Source organism: Microcaecilia unicolor, chromosome 8 (genome assembly GCF_901765095.1).
Source record: "Microcaecilia unicolor chromosome 8, aMicUni1.1, whole genome shotgun sequence".
Classification (NCBI taxonomy): domain Eukaryota; kingdom Metazoa; phylum Chordata; class Amphibia; order Gymnophiona; family Siphonopidae; genus Microcaecilia; species Microcaecilia unicolor.
This window is the reverse complement of record NC_044038.1, coordinates 144,945,082-144,969,153: the sequence shown is the minus strand read 5'-3', so window position 1 is coordinate 144,969,153 and position 24,072 is coordinate 144,945,082. Positions and strand designations below refer to the sequence as shown.

General features: G+C 44.0%; 1 protein-coding gene across 2 annotated transcripts in view; it reads left to right on the top strand.

Annotated features, from left to right (window-relative positions):
* The window catches only part of DIAPH1 (diaphanous related formin 1), a 676,165-nt gene that overhangs the window by 506,673 nt on the left and 145,420 nt on the right, over positions 1-24,072 (top strand). For both annotated transcript variants that reach the window (XM_030213536.1, XM_030213537.1), the window contains 2 exons: positions 7,905-8,034; positions 15,333-15,457. In XM_030213536.1, coding sequence (XP_030069396.1) covers positions 7,905-8,034; positions 15,333-15,457 — 255 coding nt within the window. The remainder of the gene's footprint in view (positions 1-7,904; positions 8,035-15,332; positions 15,458-24,072) is intronic.

The following is a 24,072-nucleotide window of genomic DNA, read 5'->3' as shown; positions in this document are numbered from 1 at the left end:
TAGAAGTATTGGCTACCACAGTTCTCTAGGCATGTTCAATATCTCTGAAACACATGGCCAATTTTTCTGCACTAGGAATTATCTGATCATTATCAATCAACAATTACAAAGGTTTACTTGTAAATAAGTTAGTGCATTTTTCTCTGACCTACTACGTGATTGATTACCCACTAGATTTTAATATGTTAATTTGGTTACTTTAAGATTTATATTTAGACACAGCTTTCTGACAATAAATCCTATTTTTCTTCATTACGTAATTTATCCCAAGCCCCTTTGAGTTTCCTGCAAGTTAATTTTAAATCCAACAGTTCCTCATTAAACCAAGGATTTCTTTGTCTAGAGGGGGGATATATGTGTTTCAGTAAAGGTGCTATATCTAAAATGTTTTTGCTGATGTCATTCCATTCTGTTAATGATGTTTGAGTAGGTCTTCCTGATTTAGTTAATTCCTGATTCACTCATGTCCAAAAGATATTTTTAATCAATTTTACCTTTGGTATCATAATCCTTTCTTATTGTTAATGTAGGGTTTTATTGTGCCCTTTCCAATGAGCTACAAATTGTAATACAAAATGATCTTACCATATCACCGGATGCCAGCTTTGATCTGTGATCATAAAATTATGTGAGACCATGTTGATGTAAGCATATAAATCTAGGTGGTGGCACTTTTCATGTGTTGAATGCAGAGTGGGCAGGGCAAGATCTAGAGATTAGAAGAAAGTTAACACATCTCTTATCTTTAGGATCCTCCAAATACAAATTCTAGTCCCCAATACAATACGAGTTGAATTTAAAACATATGATAAAAAGTCATAAAAATTGTCTTGGGCATCCTTCCATTTCCCAGGGGGACACTACAACTCAATTCCTCCCTTTAGTGAACTGATTACACACTAATGAATGCACATCCTTATAGAGTAAGATAATCTTGTTTGATCAATTCTGTATAGATAGAAAACTGTCTTTAATCTTCCATAGTATGTGCTATAGATTACTTAAATAACTGAGCTTTGCTAAGGGGTGTAAAGCTCTTTTATTTATCTATTGACTCCCTAATCTATGCCAAGATCATCTGCTGTCGGAACTGGGAGTTCCTGTGATAGAATTCCTGGTATTTCCTAGTTTGTGGGTGGTACAGGATTTCAATATCAGGTTGACATGTTAGACCTTTGAGCTCAAAAAGAGTGTGACTTTTATGGAGGATATTAGCATAAACCAGACAGTGACTGGGTCTAGTCACAAAGAAAGCTATATCTTAAATTTTTTAAACCCATCCTTAGATGGTAAATAAGAGAATACCTGATGAAGCTGATGCGATAATTTAAGATTATTGAAGCACCATGTGCAGCATAAGGAGCTCCCTTCTGGCCGTGTCAGATTTGGTTCCCTCTTCTTCTGGAGTTGTCCTCCGAGGAACCGTGGAGATTGGAATGTTTTCCAACCCTCATCACCCAGAACGAGGGGTCACTTCTACATCCCAACCTCCAGTCTCTGGCTCTCACCGGCCTGGATGTTTAGAACTTAAAATTCATCTCCTTGGGTCTTTCAGAGGGTGTCTCTCAATCTTGCTTGCTTTCAGAAAAGATTCCACAAAGAGGTGTTACTCTTACAAATGGAGTAGGTTTGCCGTCTGGGGTGAGAGCAAGGCCCTAGATCCTCTTTCTTGTCCTACACAGACCCTGCTTGAATACCTTCTACACTTGTCAGAGTCTGGTCTCAAGACCAACTCAGTAAGGATTCATCTTAGTGCAATTAGTGCCTATCATTGCCGTGTAGAGGGTAAACCTATCTTGACAGCCTTTAGTTGTTCGCTTCGTGAGAGGTTTGCTTTTGTCAAAGCCTCCAGTCAAACCTCCACCAGTGTCATGGGATCTCAATGTCATTCTCACCCAGCTGATGAAAGCTCCTTTTGAGACACTGAATTCCTGCCACCTGAAGTACTTGACCTGGATGATCACTTTGTTGTTGGCTGTTACTTCAGCTCGTAGGGTCAGTGAGCTTCAGGCCCTGGTAGTGCATCCACCTTATATCAAGTTTCATCATAACAGAGTAGTCCTCCGCACTCACCCTAAGTTCTTGCCGAATGTGGTGTCGGAGTTACATCTGAACCAGTCTATTGTCTTGCCAACATTCTTTCCCCATCCTCATACCCGCTCTGGCAAAAGCAGTTTGCATACCTTGGACTGCAAAAAAGCATTGGCCTTTTACGTGGAGCGGACGAAGCCCTTCAGACACTCCGCCCAGTTGTTTGTCTCTCTTGTTCCCAATAGGAGGGGAGTCGCCGTCGGAAAATGCACAGTCTCCAGTTGGCTAGCAGATTGCATATCTTTTACTTGTGCCCAAGCTGGGCTGACTCTTGAGGGCCATGTCACAGCTCATAATGTTAGAGCCATAGCTGCGTCAGTGGCTCATTTGAAGTCAGCTTCCATTGAAGAGATCTGCAAGGCTGCAACGTGGTCATCTGTCCACACATTCACATCTCACTACTGCCTTCAGCAGGATACCCGACATGACAGTTGGTTTGGGCAGTCAGTGCTGCAGAATCTGTTTGGGCTTTAGAATCCAACTCCACCCCCTAGACCCAATTTTCTTCTGTTCCAGGCTGCACTCTCAGTTAGTTGTTTATGGTTTCAGGTCAGTCTGTTATGTCCTCGCCATTGTGAGGTCCTATTGACCAGTGTTTATTGTTTTGGGTGAGCCTGTATGCTAGGGATACCCTACTTGTGAGAACAAGCAGCCTGCTTGTCCTTGGAGAAAGCACAGATACTTACCTGTAGAAGGTATTCTATGAGGATAGCAGGCTGATTGTTCTCATAAACCCGCCCTCCTCCCCTTTGGAGTTTTGTTTCTTTATATGCTTTTTGATTTTAACTAACAAGACATGCTCACGCGACGGGTGGGAAATCTGTCCACATATGCACAGTGCGCGCGTGCCGGAAGACTCTGGTAAAACTGTTTTTAATTTGCTTGCAAAATGCCGATTCCTGGGCCGATGCGGACGTCAAACAATCAGCCTGCTGTCCTCGGAGAATACCTGCTACAGGTAAGTATCTTTGCTTTTTGTGACAATTGAATTTGTTGTATGTGTTGTCAACAGTGTATTGCATCCCACCCATTCTATTTTTCACCAGAATCAGTCAACCATGACCTTTCTTCTTTTCTTCTTGATCTTGGTAATAATTTTAAGATAGAAAGCGAACAAGGGATGAATAGTCTGTTAATTTAATTAGTATGCTTTGATACTCTTGATCACTAAAATTTGCTATGCACCACTTGCATGAAAAGGGTATCCAAGGAACGGTTTATGATTGGTTTGGATCTTATTCTACTGGAAAATCTTATGTGGCCATATTGGGTTACTTGTTGGCAAGCAGGGATATTACTTCTTGTGTACTCAGTCTCTGACCCTTTCTCTGATCCTTTTTAACATCTATCTAGCACCTTTGGCATTTCTGATAGAGGAATGTGGTGCTAAATGCCACATGTTCTTGAGTATGTGTAGTGGATAGTAAAATGCCATGGGTTGTCTTAATTCTTGTTTAGAGGGAGTACAGGATTGACTCACTATGAATATTAAAAATTTAAATTGTCCTGAAACCGCAGAGTAATGGGTATCTAGAAAAAAATATTCTGCTTTTTCCTGTTAAGCTTGCTGATGATATAATTGAAGTGACATGCTTAGTTCACGGTCTCTGCAGTGGTGAAGTTTTCTTTTTATAAATCGCATCAGCTTCATCAGGTATTCTCTTATTTACCAGATCAAGACCTGAATGTGACTCATTATGCCAAAATTGGATTACTGTAACTCTTTGTAGGATTACTAAATACTTTGTCAGCTAGTTCCTAGTTATTCAGAATACAGTCGCTAGGTTGTAAAGGAAGGTCTAAGGGAGCTTGTGTCACCTATTCTGGTAGCCCTTCAATGGCTCCCTTTTTTTGCGAGAGAGAGAGCAAGGTTCAAGGTACTTTGCTATTTAAATGTTTGAAAAGTAAGGCACTGACTTATTGATCATATTCAAAAGTAATTGAGATCTTCGTAACAAGGATTTTTGTAATTGCCACCCCATTCAGTGTTTAGGCTGGGAGAGGTCATGGCAATTGGCCTTTTCACATATGGTTGCAAGACGGTGGAATGATGTACCTATGAACATTTGGTCAGAGATTCATTTGTAGCTTTCATAAGAAATTGAAAATCTGGCTGTTTACCCAATTTAGCTGTGTATTTTTTTTTGGTATGTCTGCTTGGTTTTATGAATTGTTGTGATTTTATAGTTGTATGTGTTATTTTATGTAATTCATTTAGAGATTGTTAATCATAGGCAAACATCAAATTGCAAACTGAACTAAACTTTAAAAAGTTTGAGTAGTTATAGCAAGACACAAGATAGAAGGTGTCTCTTTGATGGGAGCTTCTTTTAGGGGAAAATGAAGAAGTGATGGCTGTTTAAAGGTCTTCCTGTAACAGGGATAAGCAAACTTTTTGGCCTGAAGACTGCATTGGGTTGTGCATTCATTAGTGTGTATTTGGTTCATTACTGTGTCTTAAAAGTAGAATTGATATAACGCGTGATAGCTAACAAATTAGTGTCTGTTAAAAAGCTTTAAAATGCGTTAAACTATTTTTATTAAATCAATGTGTGAAATGAATCAAACCAATTTTTTGAAAATTGGGGGTAAAGTCCAGACAAACTGCAAATGTTTGCCCTGTGAGTTTCCATATTGGGAGCCCTGTTTAGATGCAAATAATAGCGTGTCTTCCCATAGAAGTCTGATTCAATATCAGTTCCTTCCCGATGATGTAAAATGTTCCTGTTTTTGCAGGTTACATGTGGCCCATGGTTTCCAGTTTGCTCATCAATCAGGGCTGGCCCTGCTACTAGGCAGATTATGCATCCACCTAGGGTGGCAACATTTTGGAGCAAGAGCATCCACTGCCAAGCTACCTCATCCCATCTAGAGTCAGACCAAACCCAGGATCTTCGGTTTCTGCTGAAACTGGATCTTCAACCGAAATTGGCTTCTCAGTTTTGGCAGAAATCAAAACTATAAATGACACCACCCCCCCCCCCCCCCCATTTCTCCCCCACACGTGACCAAAAATGCCTCCTCTTGAGCCTTGCCCCCTGACAGCAGCCCCCCTTTCTCCTATCTCACCCTACCACTCATAGATCCTCCGTGTGGGCTTTGTTCCTACCCCCACAGATGCTACTACAGCACCAGGGTTTCCTAAGGCATTTTCCACTGAAAAGTGAACCCAGATTTTCGTCTGGTCTCGATATTGAATCCGAAACCAAAATTTGTTTGGCCTCTATTCTCAGCTGCTCCAAAGGTACTTATTGCCATCATGGGACCTTTCAGTAGAGACCTAAGCTCAAGCGATGCCACATCCCACCCTCGCACCAACAGGAATTGCATTGGGAGGAGAGCAGGACACAGCAGCATTAGAGCATGGGCCTCTACTGAAGAGTCCAAAAGAATTTTTTTCTTTGCTATGCCAAACCAGAGGAAGAAAAGACGTCAAACGAAGTGTGTAACAAAGGTATAGGGTCCATTATAGCCCTAGCTATTTCAAACCAGTGCCTTAAAATACAAAATTCTTATGATTTGTCAAAAACTCCCACTAGACTAGACTCCCACTAAACTTTAAGACACTCTATCTAAAAATTGATTTAATATATGTGAAAATTTACAAAAAATGAAAGGTGACCACTTATCTGACACATGCAGTAATAAAATGTCAGCACATCCAGTGGTAGTTTTTGACATAAGAATTTTGTATTTTAAGGCATGGGTTTGAATAGGTGGGGCTATAAGAGACCTTATGCCTTTGTTACATACTTGGGACCCTGTTTACTAAGCTGTGTTATAGTTGCACCTACAATATCCCTATAGGCACCTACATGGTTAGCACGCATGTTTTTTTCACCTTCAGGTTATCTGTTTTCAGTGGTGTGCTGGTAAATGTTAACAACAGGCTCTGTCCCCGGTCCCCCTCTGCGCCCCCCCCCCCCCCCCCCCCACACACACACACACACACACAAATTGTAGAGCTGGCTATAGCTGGGGAGAGAGCCTGGGGGGGTGGCAATGCATTCCTCCAGGAAAAAAAAATTAAATGATCCCAGGTTCCAATCTAATTCATGTTTAATGTGCGATAAAATGCCATAAATAAGTAAATAAATATAAACTTTTAATGTTGAGCACCTGATTCTCAAAGTGAACATATTCCAAACACTATAATGAAAATAAAATGATTTTTTTTCTACCTTTGTTGTCTGTTGACTGTTTTTCTGATCATGCTGGCCCATTATCCGATTCTGCTGTTATCTGTCCTCTTAACTCCATTTCCAGGGCTTCCTTTCCCTTTATTTCTTTCCTTTCCTCCTTTCTTCTTCATTTCTGGTCCTCAGCTTCTGCCTATTTTCTTCATCCATGTGTAGTTTTTCTCCTCTCTTCCTTTTCCCTCATCTCATCTCCTTCCTCACTCTTCCCTTCCCTCCATCCATGTCCAGCATTTCTTCTCTCTCCCCTCCTCTCCCCTGCCCTCCATCCACCCATGTCCAGCAACCCTTCTCTCCCCCTGCCCTCCATCCACCCATGTCCAGCAACCTTTCTCTCCCCCTGCCCTCCATCCACCCATGTCCAGCGACCCTTCTCTCCCCCTGCCCTCCATCCACCCATGTCCAGCGACCCTTCTCTCCCCTGCCCTGCATGCACCCATGTCCAGCGTCCCTCCTCTCCCCTGCCCTGCATGCACCCATGTCCAGCGACCTTCCTTTCCCCTGCCCTGCATGCACCCATGCCCAGTGACCCTTCTCTCCCCTCCATCCACCCATGCCCAGCGACTCCCTTCTTTCCCCTGCCACCCCCTCCCGAGTTGTTCAGCGAATTCTTCTCCCTCCCTCCGGATCCGGCTCCTCACCGACTCCTTGTCCTTCGAATTCTTCGGGACAGGCAGTCTTGCCTGCCCGCTGCCAGCGCTGACTCTCCCCCGCTGCCGTATCGCACTTCAAAATGGCCGCCGAGACTTCAGCAGAAGTCTCATGAGGCCGCCTCTGGAAGTCTCGGCAGCCATTTTTAAAGCACGAACCGGCAGTGGAGGAGAGTCAGTGCTGGCCGCGGGCAGGCAACACTGCCTGCCCTGAAGAATTCGAAGGACAAGGAGTCGGTGAGGGACCGGATCCGGAGGGAGGGAGGAGAGCCAGAGCCGGCTCGTGCTTTTTAACAACCGGCTCGCAAGTCGGAAGAAAATTTAACAACCGGCTCTTGCGAGCCGGTGCGATCCAGCTCCAGCACACCACTGTCTGTTTTTCCTTACTTATACCTTACACTAAATAATACAACAGTAAATGTTCCCTTTTTTTTTCCTCTATTGAAAAGTCCCATACCAGCACTGAATATCTTTACAGTGCCCAAGAAGAGGTAGAGCAACAGCTGTAGGGGAAGAAGAAGAGAGACAGGTGAGGGCTGGGGTGGAGGAGGGAAAGAGAGAAGGTGGACCCAAAAGGGGGCAATGGTTAAGAAAGGAAAGGGGAGATGCTAGACAATAAGGGGGGGGTAGAGAGGAAAAAGGGACTTGCTGACCACTTGAGGGAGGGAGGGAGGGGAGATACTGGCACCGAGGGGAAAGTTAGGGGAAGGGCTGATGCTAGCCATCTGATGGGGAAGTAAATAGGGGAAAGGGAGTGCCTGGACTATAGGGAGGTGTGGGTAGGACCTTGAGATGACCCCTGGGGAGAGGGGTCACATGGAGAAATTTTCTTGAAAAGGTTATAGTAAGAGTTGTTAATAGTAATCATGCTTTCAATTTACCATCCCCGTTTCTTTACTAAAGTGCTGATTTCAGTAAGATAAGTCATACAGCTCCTTTACTGTCCTCACATTTTATTAATTACCAGCTCCGTGACACTAAAACAACTGATCAGAAGTCCACACTGCTCCACTTTTTGGGTGAGATATGTGAAAACAACCACTCTGATATCATGAAATTTACTGATGAACTAATTCATGTGGAGAAGGCCAGCAGAGGTAAGTCTCATTAGTGTGAGAATGTAGTGGATGAGTACAGATATTTTTGTTTGATGGCTAAATAATGCCATGTGTTTTCATCTGTTACTTTTATAATGTCATAAATTTAGCAATAAGTATCACCAAACCCTAACCAGACTAAAGCCTGAATTTTTTTTCTTGTGACTGCCATCTATATGATTAAACCTGTCTGAACTAGAACTACCAAGGCAAAGTATGCAAACAGAAAAAATGTGCTCAGATCAAATCCCTTTGGATTAATTTACTGCTTTGTGGTAGTCTATGAAAACTAGTTTGAATGTGTTTAATTCATACCCATGCAAAACATTACAAAATATTGTAGCTGCATTGCTAGTGAAATGAGACAAGCTGATTGTTTATCTTATTGACAAAACTACTACATTTTAGAAAAAAACTTTAAATATAGCAGTGAAATCTTTTTTTTTTTTTTTTCTCCAGCATTTTGTGTGACTACATTCTTATTACACATCCTTTTTACTACACTCCTAAAAATATTTGTCATACAGTACTTGGATCCTTTGTGGTGCATTACTCAAATCAGATTTTCTAACCACCTGACATTTAAAATAATGATCATATCATATAATTCCTTGTCACTTGCAGCAGATGAATCCAGGAACTGGTGGTTGGTGGTTTAAGTCCGCCTACCAGCAGGTGGAGATAGAGATAAACTAAAGGCAGTGATGCCAGGCGGCCAGCCCCTTCCTCAGTTAGTATGTCTCTATCTCCAGCAGGTGATGGACGGCTTTTTCTCCAGCCCCTGGATCCAAGGCTTTTGAGGGTGCTCCTGGGCCGGTGGCCAGTTGGAGCCGGGGGTGGCGCACTGGTGGTGTCACCTTTGGCAGCATACTCAGCTGCTGGGTCCCTACTGCACCTCAGATTCCCTCTGAACAGGCTGTTGCTGTTCGTTTCCTTCCCTGTTTGGTTTTCTGCCTCCTCACTATAAAAAAAAAAAAAAGAGAGAGAGAAACAGAGAAGCACAGGGAAGTGTATTTGTGCTGACAGCAGGTTGGGTTTCTGGTGTCTGAGTCCTGTTTTCTGTTGCCTGCCTGTCTGAGCCTGCCATGAAGTGGAGTCAGAGAGTTTTCTTCTTCAGCTCAGCTGTCAGTTCCCGTGCTTTCCCGGTCCAGGGTAAGTCCTGCAGGGCGCCTGGTTTTTTTTTTGGGGGGGGGGGGGGGGGGAGGGGGCGGGTAATGGCTGTTGAGGCGGTAAAACGCTGTTCCCGATGTGGGGAAACGGCGTTCAGCGGCGGAACTCGAAGGAGCGGTGGCCCCCCCAGTGAGCGGGAGATGCTGCCCACAGCCTGGCAATTTCCGCACCAGTTTGCGATCGATCTCGGAGCCGGCTCCAGTGCCGGTTTTGGGAAAAGCTGCTTCTCCGCTGGTAGGGGAATCGGAAGGGTCGTCAGGCATTGTGGCCTGTGGTGCAGGGGGCTTGGCTGCGGCCTCCTCTGGTGCGGGGGAGCGGTTTTCGCCAGAATTTATTTTACTCCTCCATCAAGCCTTTTTGTTAAAGAAGGGCCTTACCCTTTCGGCCATTGATCCTCTCAAGGGGTCTGGGGGTAGCCAAGAGATTTGGGGTTTTTCCCCAGAGGATTTCTCCTCCCTTAAAAAGCCTAGGCTTTCTGTGGGGTCTGAGGAAGGGTCCTGCATTCAGTCGTCTGCAGCCCCCTCTGTGGAGGCACTTTCGAAGCACACGGGGATAGAGGACGTGGAGGATGGTGTCCTCACTGACCAACCAGAGGACTCTTCCGCCATGAGGATTTTCTATAAGGAAGAATTGTCCTCCTTTATCTCTCAGGCGCTGGAAGCTCTGAATATAGAAGACCCTGAGGTGGCGTCTTCTGAGGCGGTCAGCCCCAAGATGGCTAGTACCAGACGACCTTCTAAGGCCTTTCCGGTGCATGAAGCTATTGATTTCGGCCCAGTGGGTGGATCCGGATGGGGGACTGAAAGTGGCCAGGGCTATGCCCCGGCTGTATCCGGTGTCAGCAGACCGTTTGGAGAAGTTTGCGCTATCTAGGGTGGATGCCCTGGTGACAGCGGTCACTAAGAAGACTACTCTTCCAGTGGAAGGTGGTGTGGCACTCAAGAATATGCAAGACAGATGGCTAGAGGCCTCTTTAAAACGTGCTTTTGAGGTGGCCGCTTTGACACTTCAAGCTTTGGTTTGTAGTTCTTATGCGGCGAGAGCTTGTCTCAGTTGGCTACATGCTGTCATGGATTCGGTTTCGGAGTCAGATATGTCGGACATTCCTCAATTGTCTCTGATAGATACTGGGCTGGCATACTTGGCGGATTCCTTGTATGATTTGGTCTGAGCTTCGGCCAAGCTCATGGCTTTGGCCGTTTCCTCTCGACGTCTGCTGTGGCTCCATCATTGGGCCGCTGATATGGCCTCTAAACAGCGGCTTAATAAGTTGCCTTTCCAAGGGAAATTGCTTTTTGGGGAAGACCTAGAAAAAATTGTTAAAAATTTGGGGGATTCCAAATCTCAGCATCTCCCGGAGGATAGATCCAAAGCTTCGCCCAGGCAGGGACCTTCGAGGTCACGATTCAGGGAGTCACGACGGTATCACCCAGGACGGTCCAACGCAGCCTTCCAACATTCTCGTTTTGGGCAGCGTTCTTCCTTTTGCAACGAGAAGCGTCAGGCCGGACCCCCCTGCTCGTCAGGGAGATCCGTCTCGATCCTCCCAATGATGGGGCACAAGTCCACTCGGGAGCAGAGCAGATCGGTAGTTCGTTTTCTGTATTTCTTCCAGAGTGGGCCAGAATTACTTCGGACCAGTGGGTTCTCGATGTAGTGCGAGAAGGCTACAAGGGAGAATTCTTCTCTCCTGTCACAGATTTTTTTCTGCAATCCCGCTGTTCATTGCGGGTCAAGAGGACAGCGGTTCTGCAGTGTTTGCGAGACCTGCGAAGGATAGAGGCTATCGTGCCTGTTCCTCCTCTCAAAAGGCGTACAGGTCGGTACTCCATCTTCTTTGTGGTTCCAAAGAAAAGAGGAGCTTTTTGACCTATTCTCGATCTCAGAAAGGTAAACCAGTTTTTGCGGGTTTGTCACTTCCGCATGGAGACGTTGAGGGCAGTTATTGCTGCTGTTCAACCAGGCGAGTTTTTGACGGCTCTCGATTTGAGGGAAACTTATCTCCACATTCCCATTTGGCAGCCCCATCAGCAATTTCTCCAATTTGCAGTACTCTGTCAGCACTTCCAGTTTTGGGCCCTTCCTTTCGGTATGGCCACTGCCCTAAGCACTTTTTCCAAGGTCATGGTGGTGGTGGCAGCGTTCCTGCGGAAGGAGGGGATACGAGTGCATCTCTATCTCGACAACTGGCTGATTCGGGTGTCTACAGTAGAGGAGAGTCGAGTGGTCACCGACCGCGTGATTGCGGTGTTGCAATCCTTAGGTTGGGTGGTCAATCTGGACGAGTCGTCTGGTTCCTACTCAGAGTCTGGAGTATCTGGGAGTGCAGTTCGATACGAAGTGGGGGAAGGTATTTCTCCCCGTGGGGCGAAGGGTCAAATTGCTTTATCAGGTATGGACCTTGTTGAGTCGTCGTGCTCCCCGAGTGTGGGATTATTTCAGCTCGTTTCATAACGGCGACCTTGGAAGTCATTCCGTGGGCAAGGGCTCACATACGGCCTCTTCAGATTTTCCTTTTGAGCAGATGGTCGCCGACGTCGCTGAATTATCAACGGTGCCTCCCTGGGCCAGGGACAGTTTTGCGTGGTGGCTCCAGTCGACCAGTTTGCAGAAGGGGGTTTCTCTGGCGTCTCCCAATTGGGTTGTAGTCATGACGGATGCCAGCCTTGCGGTCTGGGGAGCCCATTGTCTCCATCTGTAGCCCAGGGATCGTGGACCCCTATCGAAGCGACTTGGCTGATAAATCATCTGGAGTTACGAGCAGTCGTGAATGTGCTGCGGAATTTTCAGGACCTTCTGCAAGGGCAGGTGGTTTGTGTATTCTCGGACAACACCACGACGGTAGCCTACATCAATCGGCAGGGGGGCACTCGCAGTCTTCCCTTGGCAGTGGAGGCATCTCGTCTTGTATGGGTGGAAGCGCATGTTCAGAGTCTGTCAGCAGCGCACATTGTGGGTCAAGACAATGTTCAAGTGGATGTTCTCAGCCGGATTCTTTTGGACGCTGTCAGACTCGGTGTTTCGGCTGATCTGTCAACGTTGGGGAAATCCAGTGATTGATCTCATGGCCATGGCTTGCAGTGCCAAAGTTTCGATGCTCGGATCATCTCTTTGTGCTCTTCTCGGGGTCGAAAAGAGGTGAGGCGGCTTCTAAGGCTTCCATTGCTTGCTGATTAAACGTTTGGTTCTTTTCCCTTAATAGAGAAGATTTCACTACTAAATCTTCTTTATTATCCTGTAAATTATTTCCTTACTAATTGTTTGAACTAATGCTACTATATATTTGTTTGTTTTCTCCTTATCTTTAATTCTTTGAACTCTAATTTTTATTTCTTCTGTGAGGTTGCTTTAAATACTTGCTGACAACACTTCCTCTGTTGCTAAATATTTGAACTCTCCTCTCACTGTACCCCCTCCTCCTGCTAACGACTCAAGGTTTATTGCAAAGCTGCCTCCGGCTTTCACTTATTGTACTTTTCCGTATTGCCAGTCATGTGCCCTTTCTGGCTCACTGACGTTTTTATACAGGAGGCCATTGGAGTGGCATATCTGCTACAAGGGCGGACGTCCCCAGTGGCCCTGAAGGCACATTCCACTCGGGCACAGGCGGCTTCTTGGGTGCAGGCATCTGCCTTACCTCTGGAAAAGATTTGTCGGGCGGCTACTTGGGCATCTCATCATACTTTTGTGAAGCATTACAGGCTGGACGTGTCTGCTCGGGAGGATGCGAGTTTTGGGGCAGGAGTGTTGGTGCGGGGAGCGTCGGCTTCCCACCCTACTTAAGGAATGCTTTGGTACATCCCATCAGTTCCTGGATTCATCTGCTGCAAGTGACAAGGTAAAATTATGTCTTACATGATAATTTTCTTTCCTTTAATGCAGCAGATGAATCCAGGATCCCTCCCTAGTCAGCCGACTGTTGATTTCATTTGCCGCGCAGAGTGACTATTTTGTTTCCTTCCGGGTTCTCTTTTGCAGAGTTCAGACAGATATGGGAACACAGAAAAGATTCTGGTTTTGGGGATCAAGTTGCTGTTATTTCAAAGTTCTTATTTGGTTCTCTGTTTTTGATAGTGAGGATGGTTTCATGTTATTGGTTTCATATTTTTGACCTTGGTAAATGCTTACGAATTACATACTAACTGAGGAAGGGGCTGGCCATCTGGCATCACTGCCTTTAGTTTGTTTATCTCAATCTCCACCTGCTGGTAGGCGAACTTAACCACCAGTTCCTGGATTCATCTGCTGCGTTAAAGGAAAGAAAATGATCAGGTAAGACATAATTTTACATATAAATTTATAAGTAGTTTGTAATATATAACCCTTGTAGTTATAACTACTCTGAGCATTTCCTTTGGGGTACTTAGGTGCTCATCTGAATGTATTAATAAAGTTCTGTTAACAGTACATTAAGTATAAATGGTGTACATTCTCTATTTCCATACCATCCTGTGCAGAGTGGGCTGCAGCATTGGGCATGGAGGCCTGAGTATGAAGGTGGTTGTTTTTATGGTCATAGAGCAGTGGTGTGCTGGTAAATGTTTAACAACAGGCTCTCTCCCCGGTCCCCCTCTGCGCCCCCCCCCCCCTCAAATTTGTTCTATGCAGGTCTTCAACTACCCAATTATAAAACGACTGTGCTATATGATGTGATCAGTTTTGCATAAGTTCCTTCTTTGTAAAAGTGTACATTTTTACAGTTTGATGTATTTTGATATATTGCATAGGCATTAGATTAAAAGTATAGTCTTAAAACCAAAATACTGGTGTTTCTAAAATACCCATGATGAAGCAGTATTATGACTCCAATCATTAATGCAATGCAAAAACCATAGGGCATGAAAAGTGCTTATGGAATCCATTCAGTTATGTTATGCCAACATATCTCAAAGTAATATCAGCATCTTTACTTTAAAAAGTCTTTAGAATGATTTTACTCTTAAAATCACAGTTAATCAACACTAATGACATAGACAATACGGCTCCTTAGTTCAAACATTCTGGTATCACCAACTCCAGAATTCTGCAGATGCCTACCAAATAAATTCCATTATAAGACATCAAATATCCTTAACCAATTGCTACTACTACCAGTTGTTTTTTTGGGTGGAGGGTTGGGGGGGGGGGGGGGAGAGTGTTGGCCTAATGCATGAGTAACTGACTTCCTCATATTGGGTGAACCCAAAGATTATGCAAATAAGGATCAATGACAAAAGTGAAAAAATATCTGACATTTTAAAGAAATAATACTTAGGATGCCTTAGACTATCTTTCCTTTACTGAATTATGTTGTAGGGTAGAACACAGCAACAAGCGCATTCTAGTGAAAAAAACAATCCCTTCAAATCTATACACATGAGAATCCACAAAAATTACTAAAAGTATAAATAAGTGAAATTGAGCAAAAAAAAACAACACACTATTACTGCATTTAAAAAGACATCATAAAAGTTCGATGGAAACAACTATACTCACAATTTTTACATTAACCATATCTATGCTTGCTGCTAAATGAATAAAAATCCGTAACCACAGTGCACATTAAACAAGCCCCACGGAGTGCACGACAAGTTAGAAAAGCATAATAAATCAAATTAAATGAAACAGGACCATGCACAGCAAAGACGAATTGGAAAGATTTCAGATAAACTTCCAAATAAATGAAAACAAAACATCATCATATCTTACCCTGCCTTGTTCTTCTAATTCTTCGGGGCAGGCAGTCTTGCCTGCCCGCTGCCAGCGCCGGCTCTCCCCCGCTGCCAGTTCGCGCTTCAAAATGGCCGCCAAGACTTCAGCAGAAGTCTCGCGAGGCCGCCTCTGGAAGTCTCGGCGGCCATTTTTAAAGCGTGAACCGGTAGCGGGGGAGAGTCAGCGCTGGCAGCGGGCAGGCAAGACTGCCTGCCCCGAAGAATTCGAAGGGTGAGGGACCGGATCCGGAGGGAGGAGGGAGCGAGCCGGCTCGCGCTTATTAACAACCGGCTCGCAAGTCGGAAGAACATTTAACAACCGGCTCTTGCGAGCCGGTGCGAGCCGGCTCCAGCACACCACTGCCATAGAGTGACATCATCACTTAGCTTGGTTCTTTTTCAATTTGTTACTTGCTTTTTCTATTTTTCTTGAAATAGTGTCTGCAGAGACCTTGCAGAAAAACCTGGATCAGATGAAGAAGCAAATTACTGATTTAGAAAAAGATATTGAGACCTTTCCACCTTCCACTGATGAGAAGGATAAATTTGTGGAGAAAATGTCAATATCCTTTAAAGTGTCATCAAGCACAGAAAGGAGGGATTTGTACAGCTTTGCAAGTATTAGCTTGGTGATCCCTGTAGTGTAGTTAAAGGTGTTTTATAGGGGATAGAGGAGTCCTGAAAGGGAAAACTAGAACTCTATCTCTGTCTAGGTTATTAGTTATATGTGTGTGTATGGGGGGTACAATTACAACATATTACAATTGGTAGAATGTAATGCAGTATTACTGGAGTAGTGTTAAGGATACAAAGAAGGGCATTTTTGATTTGATATCTAAGTCCAATTTTGGAATGAAAACAATAATTAGAGGAAGAGATTCCCAATCAATACAACACCAAAATATGAAGGGTTCTCTTATAGATAGTAAGCAATCATGGAGGGTGTTAAAGGAGGAAAGAGCCTTGAGAAGCTCCTAGCTGTACGTTACACACTGCAGGAGCAGGACTTCATCATCATTGGCAGAAAACCAAAGGATAGACTTGCCTGTAGAAGAAAGAAAATTAGGAGAATAAGAAAAAAGGAAAATGCTTAACAAACTGTCCTGACCATGGATCCACTGGTGTGGAGGAGGATAGATTCAGGGAATGAAGAGCTTTCTGAGCAATGTTTAATATTAAGTGGGTTTTGGATTACAGTAATATCATATATGCAGGATATCAAAAAGTTCTTATTAAGAAAATTCAAACAATCTAATTGTTCAATCAGCTGTTCAATTTCTAAAGCTATGGATTTGGAACCATCGTCTGAAACTTAACAAAGAAAAAAAAAATTATTGTTGGACAAGATTATGGTGTCTGGAATGATAACATCTTGAAATTCAATGGTCAGAACTTTTCGTTTGAGTTTAATAAAATTTTAGGGCTAACACTATCTAGTTCTCAAACATTGGAATCTCAGATTAACATGCTGATTAGGAAATCTTTTCTCTTTTTGACAAAATTGAGGAGAATTCGTAATTTGTTTGATACTCTTGTTTTTCACTTAGTAGTTCCAAGTTTGCTTCTCTCAGTATTGGATTACAGTATTATCTCATATGCAGGATGTCAAAAAGGTCTTATTAAGAAAATTCAAATGATCCAAAATACTGTAGCGCAATTAACATTTTCAGCCCATAAATATGATAAAGCTTCTCCACTGCTGATAGATCCACATTGGCTACCAATCAAAACCGAAATTCAGTTTAAAATATGTGCAATGGTTTACAAAATCCTTTTTGGATTAGCTCCTGCATACTTCTCTGAATGAGTTCAGATTTCAGATAAAGATGCTTTTGTGATTCCATGCTGCTACATTTCCCAAATCCTAACAAGCTGAAATACAAAACTTCCCCCCCCCCCCCCCTGCAGGTTTTGTTTACCAAGCTCCAGCTATCTGGAATACCCTTCCTATTCAAATTAGAGTGATTAATAATTAACCACGCGCTACCCACCTTCTGCCTCCCTCTCGCCCCTTCCCCCCCCCCCCCCCCTGCTGATCGTGAGCATGGTCTGGTATCTCTCCCTCCCCTTTTGGACAGCCAGAGGTTCTTTCTCCCTTATTTATTTTATTTATTGCATTTGTATCCCACATTTTCCCATTGGTTATGACATAATCATTCCATGATATCAGATACAATTAGTAATGTACAAAGATTAGGTGAGGGAGGAGAGAAGGAAGGTGTTAGGCAAGATATAAGGTAGACTGTAATAATTGGGTGAGTTGGTGTGGTAGTTTTGTAAGGCTATGGGTTCTCTTTGTAGGCCTTGTTGAATTGATGTGTCTTCAGAGATTTGCAGAAGTTAGATATTTCATCAATAGCTTTCAGGGCTGTAGGTATTGCATTCCACAATTGCGTGCTCATGTAAGAGAAGGTGGTGGCGTGTATCAGCTTGTATTTTAATCCTTTACAGCTGGGGAAGTGCAGATTGAGAAATTTGTGGGATGATCTTATGGTGTTTCTGGAAGGCAAGTCCACAAGGTTTAGCATGTAGATTGGGGCATCTGCGTGAATGATTTTGTATACAATCGTGCAGATCTTGAACACAACTCGTTCCTTGAGTGGGAGCCAGTAAAGTTTCTCTCTTAGGGGTTTTGCACTTTCATATTTGGTTTTTCCAAATATGAGTCTGGCGGCGGTATTCTGGGCTGTTTGGAGTTTTTTTTTTTATAGTCTGTTCTTTGCAGCCAGCGTACAGTGAATTACAGTAGTCCAGATGACTTATTACCATTGACTGTACCAAGGTACGGAAGATATATCTCGGGAAGAAAGGTTTTACTCTTTTGAGTTTCCACATGGCGTGGAACATCTTTTTCGTTGTGTTCTTCACGTGAGTATCGAGTGTGAGGTTTCGGTCGATGGTAACTCCAAGAATTTTTAGATTTTGTGCGATGGGGAGAGAACAGTATTGTGTGGTTATTGTGGAATAGTTGTTTTTGTTGTGTTGTGAGGTGAGTACGAGACATTGTGTTTTCTCTGCGTTGAGTTTCAGCTGAAATGCATCCGCCCAGGAGTGCATGATTTGGAGGCTTTGGGTGATTTTGTTTAGATCCTGTTTGAATGGGATGTAGATCATGACGTCATCTGCATATATGTAGGGATTAAGGTTTTGATTGGCTAGAAGTTTGGCTAAAGGTATCATCATTAGGTTGAAGAGAGTTGGTGATAGTGGGGATCCTTGGGGAGCTCCACATTCAAGTATCCATGGGGGTGATATGTCCACATTCGTTGTTACTTGGTATGATCTTGTGGTCAGGAATCCTTTGAACCATTTGAGAACTGTACCTCCTACTCCGAAGTATTCTAGTATATTTAGTAGTATTCCATGATTAACCATGTCAAAGGCGCTGGACATGTCGAATTGTAGGAGGAGTATGTTGTTACCAGTTGCAATTGTACATAAGTACATAAGTAGTGCCATACTGGGAAAGACCAAGGTCCATCTAGCCCAGCATCCTGTCACCGACAGTGGCCAATCCAGGTCAAGGGCACCTGGCACGCTCCCCAAACGTAAAAACATTCCAGACAAGTTATACCTAAAGATGCAGAATTTTTCCAAGTCCATTTAATAGCGGTCTATGGACTTGTCCTTTAGGAATCTATCTAACCCCTTTTTAAACTCCGTCAAGCTAACCGCCCGTACCACGTTCTCCGGCAACGAATTCCAGAGTCTAATTACACGTTGGGTGAAGAAAAATTTTCTCCGATTCGTTTTAAATTTACCACACTGTAGCTTCAACTCATGCCCTCTAGTCCTAGTATTTTTGGATAGCGTGAACAGTCGCTTCACATCCACCCGATCCATTCCACTCATTATTTTATACACTTCTATCATATCTCCCCTCAGCCGTCTCTTCTCCAAGCTAAAAAGCCCTAGCCTTCTCAGCCTCTCTTCATAGGAAAGTCGTCCCATCCCCACTATCATTTTCGTCGCCCTTCGCTGTACCTTTTCCAATTCTACTATATCTTTTTTGAGATACGGAGACCAGTACTGAACACAATACTCCAGGTGCGGTCGCACCATGGAGCGATACAACGGCATTATAACATCCGCACACCTGGACTCCATACCCTTTCTAATAACACCCAACATTCTATTCGCTTTCCTAGCCGCAGCAGCACACTGAGCAGAAGGTTTCAGCGTATCATCAACGACGACACCCAGATCCCTTTCTTGATCCGTAACTCCTAACGCGGAACCTTGCAAGACGTAGCTATAATTCGGGTTCCTCTTACCCACATGCATCACTTTGCACTTGTCAACATTGAACTTCATCTGCCACTTGCACGCCCAATCTCCCAGTCTCGCAAGGTCCTCCTGTAATCGTTCACATTCCTCCTGCGACTTGACGACCCTGAATAATTTTGTGTCATCGGCGAATTTAATTACCTCACTAGTTATTCCCATCTCTAGGTCATTTATAAATACATTAAAAAGCAACGGACCCAGCACAGACCCCTGCGGGACCCCACTAACTACCCTCCTCCACTGAGAATACTGGCCACGCAATCCTACTCTCTGCTTCCTATCTTTCAACCAGTTCTTAATCCATAATAATACCCTACCTCCGATTCCATGACTCTGCAATTTCTTCAGGAGTCTTTCGTGCGGCACTTTGTCAAACGCCTTCTGAAAATCCAGATATACAATATCAACCGGCTCCCCATTGTCCACATGTTTGCTTACCCCCTCAAAAAAATGCATTAGATTGGTGAGGCAAGACTTCCCTTCACTAAATCCGTGCTGACTTTGTCTCATCAGTCCATGTTTTTGTATATGCTCTGCAATTTTATTCTTAATAATAGCCTCCACCATCTTGCCCGGCACCGACGTCAGACTCACCGGTCTATAATTTCCCAGATCTCCTCTGGAACCCTTCTTAAAAATCGGAGTAACATTGGCTACCCTCCAGTCTTCCGGTACTACACTCGATTTTAGGGACAGATTGCATATTTCTAACAGTAGCTCCGCAAGTTCATTTTTTAGTTCTATTAATACTCTGGGATGAATACCATCAGGTCCCGGTGATTTACTACTCTTCAGCTTGCTGAACTGACCCATTACATCCTCCAAGGTTACAGAGAATTCGTTTAGTTTCTCCGACTCCCCCGCTTCAAATATTCTTTCCGGCACCGGTGTCCCCCCCAAGTCCTCCTCGGTGAAGACCGAAGCAAAGAATTCATTTAATTTCTCCGCTACGGCTTTGTCCTCCCTGATCGCCCCTTTAACACCATTTTCGTCCAGCGGCCCAACCGACTCTTTGGCCGGTTTCCTGCTTTTAATGTATCTAAAAAAATTTTTACTATGTATTTTTGCTTCCAACGCTAATTTCTTCTCAAAGTCCTTTTTTGCCCTCCTTATCTCCGCTTTGCATTTGGCTTGGCATTCCTTATGATCTATCCTATTACTTTCAGTTGGTTCTCTTCTCCACTTTCTGAAGGATTGTTTTTTGGCTCTAATGACTTCCTTTATCTTACTGTTTAGCCACGCCGGCTGACGTTTAGTCTTTTTTCCCTTTTTTCTAATACGTGGAATATATTTGTCCTGAACCTCCAGGAGTTCATTGCAGATACTAGTACCGTTTCGGTACTGTGATTTGACCAGAATCCTGATTGGGACTCGTGCAGAATTGAGTGTTTATTTAGGTAATCAGAGAGTTGATTCATCACTATGCCCTCCATGAGTTTGGTTATGAGCGGGAATAGATGCTACTGGGCGAGATAGTTGGTTAGGTCTGTGCTTTTCTTAGCATCTTTTGGCAGCGGAGTAAGTAAGATGTTTCCTTTTTCCGTGGCAAAGAGACCATTTTGAAGTCCCTTCCACCGTTCTTTCTCTCTCAGGTCTCCTCTCTTTCTTTCCAACCTGGTTTACCTTGTCAGCAAATCTTTGGCCCTGCAGCAGCAGCTGCCGTACTGAAAAGGAGGCTTGCAACCCTGTACCAGGCCTGTCCCACCCTTCTGAAAACAGGAAGTTATGTCAGAAGGGGACGGGACAGGTCAGAGGGAGAGGCCTGGTGCAGTACTCAAGCCTCCTTTCAGTATGGCTGCCACTGGGGCTGCAGGGTCGAAGACTTGCTGACAAGGTAAACCCAGTTGGATGGGGAGGGGACGGGACCTGAGAGAGAGCCGCTGGCAGTCTGGGAGGGAGAGATGTCAGACTGTGTGTGCAGCTGGGGGAGGGAGGGAATTGAAAGAGAACTGCAAGCAGGTCTAAAAGGGGAGGGAGAGATGCTGGAATCTGCCGGGGGGCAGAAGGGGGAATATGGAGAGAAGGATGGAGGGGCGGGAAGTGGAGGGAGAGATGCTGGGCTCAGAGAAAGGGAAAATGGTGGTGGGGGGAGAAGAGAGATAATGGACCTGGGGTGGAGAGGGGAGGAAAGAAATAAAGAGGTGTTAGATTGAGGGGGGGAGTTTGGGAGAGAGGGAAGAGAGAGATAATGGACCTGGGAGTGGAAAGGAGAGAGAGAGTTGTACCTAGAGGTGGTTGAAAGGGAGAGGGCATTTAATCAGTTGCATAGCCAATGACAAGGGGAGGGGCCTTGTAGACCTGGGCCCCCCACCCACTTTGGGCCCAGGCCCCATCCAAAGCTTCAGTACCTGTTCAATGGCAGGTGTGGGGTAGCTGAAGCCCTGCCAGATGAAGAAATCTGCTGCTTGAGTCACCCCCTTTCTCCTTGTATTCTCTCAGGAGCAAGGAAGTCAGCGGGGTGCCTCCAGACATCAACTCTTGCTCTCCCCAAACATGCTCAGTTTGTGCATGAACTAAGCATGCTCGGGAAGTGCCAACACCCTGCTGACTTCCTCACTCTTGAGGCAGCACAAGGAGGAAGGGGGCCGCTTTGACAGTGGATTTCTTCGACTGGTGGGGCTTCACCATCCCCACTATAGCAAAGGTACGATATCTAATGGGGGGGATAGGAAGTGGGTGCCAGTCCATCTCTGTTTCCCAATGGACTGCTGGCTATGCCCTGCCTTTCACCACGTGATTAAAAATGTTAATCAAAATGCAGTATGTTTATTCATACTGTTAGCTTCTAGGGCAGTGGTTCCCAGACCTGGTCCTGGAGGCACCCCAGCCAGTCAGGTTTTCAGGATATTCACAATGAATGTTCATATAACACTAATCATAACTATGAATAATAATTTTCATTCTTTTCACCTTTATTATACTCTAAAAAATATTAGTTATATAAAATCTTTCCCTCAATTTAGCATTAATGTTCCACAACCTCTGATAATCATCTTATGTATCACAGCTTAGTCTGGAGATTGCTACACAGCAATTGGGAATCTCAAGCATTGTTGTTTAAAGGACCGAGCTACTACACAAACAGATAAGTTAAATGGGAGTTTTCCCACAAATACTTTTGATGAATGAAGGATCAAGAACTTGTAACAGAAACATTACCCTGCCCCAGTATGGCTGTTTTTATGTTCTTATGTTTTTCTTGACCTAGTACATATTAAGAATTTTCTAGCTGCAAGGAAGCCTCCAATACCAATTATAGTACCCACTCAATTTCCTAGCTTGATGTAATGGCAGTTTTAAATGGATAGCTGGTTCTGTTAATGAGACGTTTCCTATGTTTTCTTTCAGGTACTAGTTTAAAGTAAATTCAACATCATGATGTACAGCTTATGTAGCACAGTAGCTTTAAATATGACTTCTTTAACTGTATACTACTGTAATTTAGCAAAATGTTAGCAGTTGGCACGGTTAGTGGCTGTGACTTGTATAGCTGTCAGTAGTCACTAGTGGACCTATGGTTTAGGGAAGGGGGTATGAGGGCTTCATTGATCAGTTACAAGCTGGATAATTACATAGAAAGTTTCAGACATAGGGTTAAATCACAACTCTCCAACAAACAAAAAAGAATTCTGTACAATCTTACCCCACCAGAAAGAGCGGCCATAAGAACTCTACAAAATAACGAACACATTATCATCAAACCCGCAAAGGAGGCGCAGTGGTAATTATGGACACACAAAAATACATTGAAGAGGGACACAGACAGCTCTCAGACAACAAATACTACAGGAAACTAACTGAGGACCCCACACAGGATTATACAAAGCAGCTAAAAGATCTTATCAGAATATTTCCTACACAAGCACAGCCACATCTGAAGAAACCCATACCAAACCAGCCTTTTGTGGGCACATTCTACATGTTACCCAAAATCCACAAACCTGGAAACCCGGGCAGACCAATCATATCAGGTATTGGCACGCTCATGGAGGAAATACCTGGACTCATAGAGGGAATTCTGAAACCTCTCGTGCACAAAACTAACAGCTTCATACAAGATACCACAGACTTTCTGAATAAATTGAAAAATATCAAACAATTACCACCAAACACCCTTCTGGTCACGATGGATGTAGAATCACTATATAGCAACATTCCACATGCGGATGGCATAGCTGCATATGGAAGACTCCTAAAAAAATCCACACTGGACCATCAGTACTCACCAGAAACTATTACAAAATTAATCAAATTGATTTTAACTCACAACTACTTTCGCTTTAACAATGATATCTATCTACAAATAATGGGCACTGCAATGGGCACCAGGACAGCACCCCAATATGCCAACCTTTTTATGGCTGAGCTGGAAGAGACATTTCTAAATACATACCAGACCAAACCTCTAAAATACTACCGGTACATCGATGACATTTTTATGATTTGGACGGAGGGGGAAGAAACTCTGAAACAATTTTACTATTCCTTCAATACATACCATCCTACAATCAGATTCAAAATTGACTACTCCCCAGAAAAAGTCAATTTTTTGGACACCACAGTCTCAATCAGTGATGGCTGTATACAAACATCTATATACAAGAAACCCACAGACAGATGCAGCTACCTCCACAACTCCAGCTTCCACCCTTCACATACAAAAAGATCCATTATTTACAACCAAGCCACAAGATACCACCGTATCTGCTCGGACCCAGAGGATAGAGACAGACACCTTGAAACCCTGACTGCATCCTTCAAACAGGCTACAACCCCAAAATAATCTCCAAGAATATTGCCTCCTCCCTCAAAACACCCAGGGAAAATCTGCTACTGTACAAAGAAAAAAAAAGCCACAGACAGAATTCCCCTTGTAGTGACATACAACCCA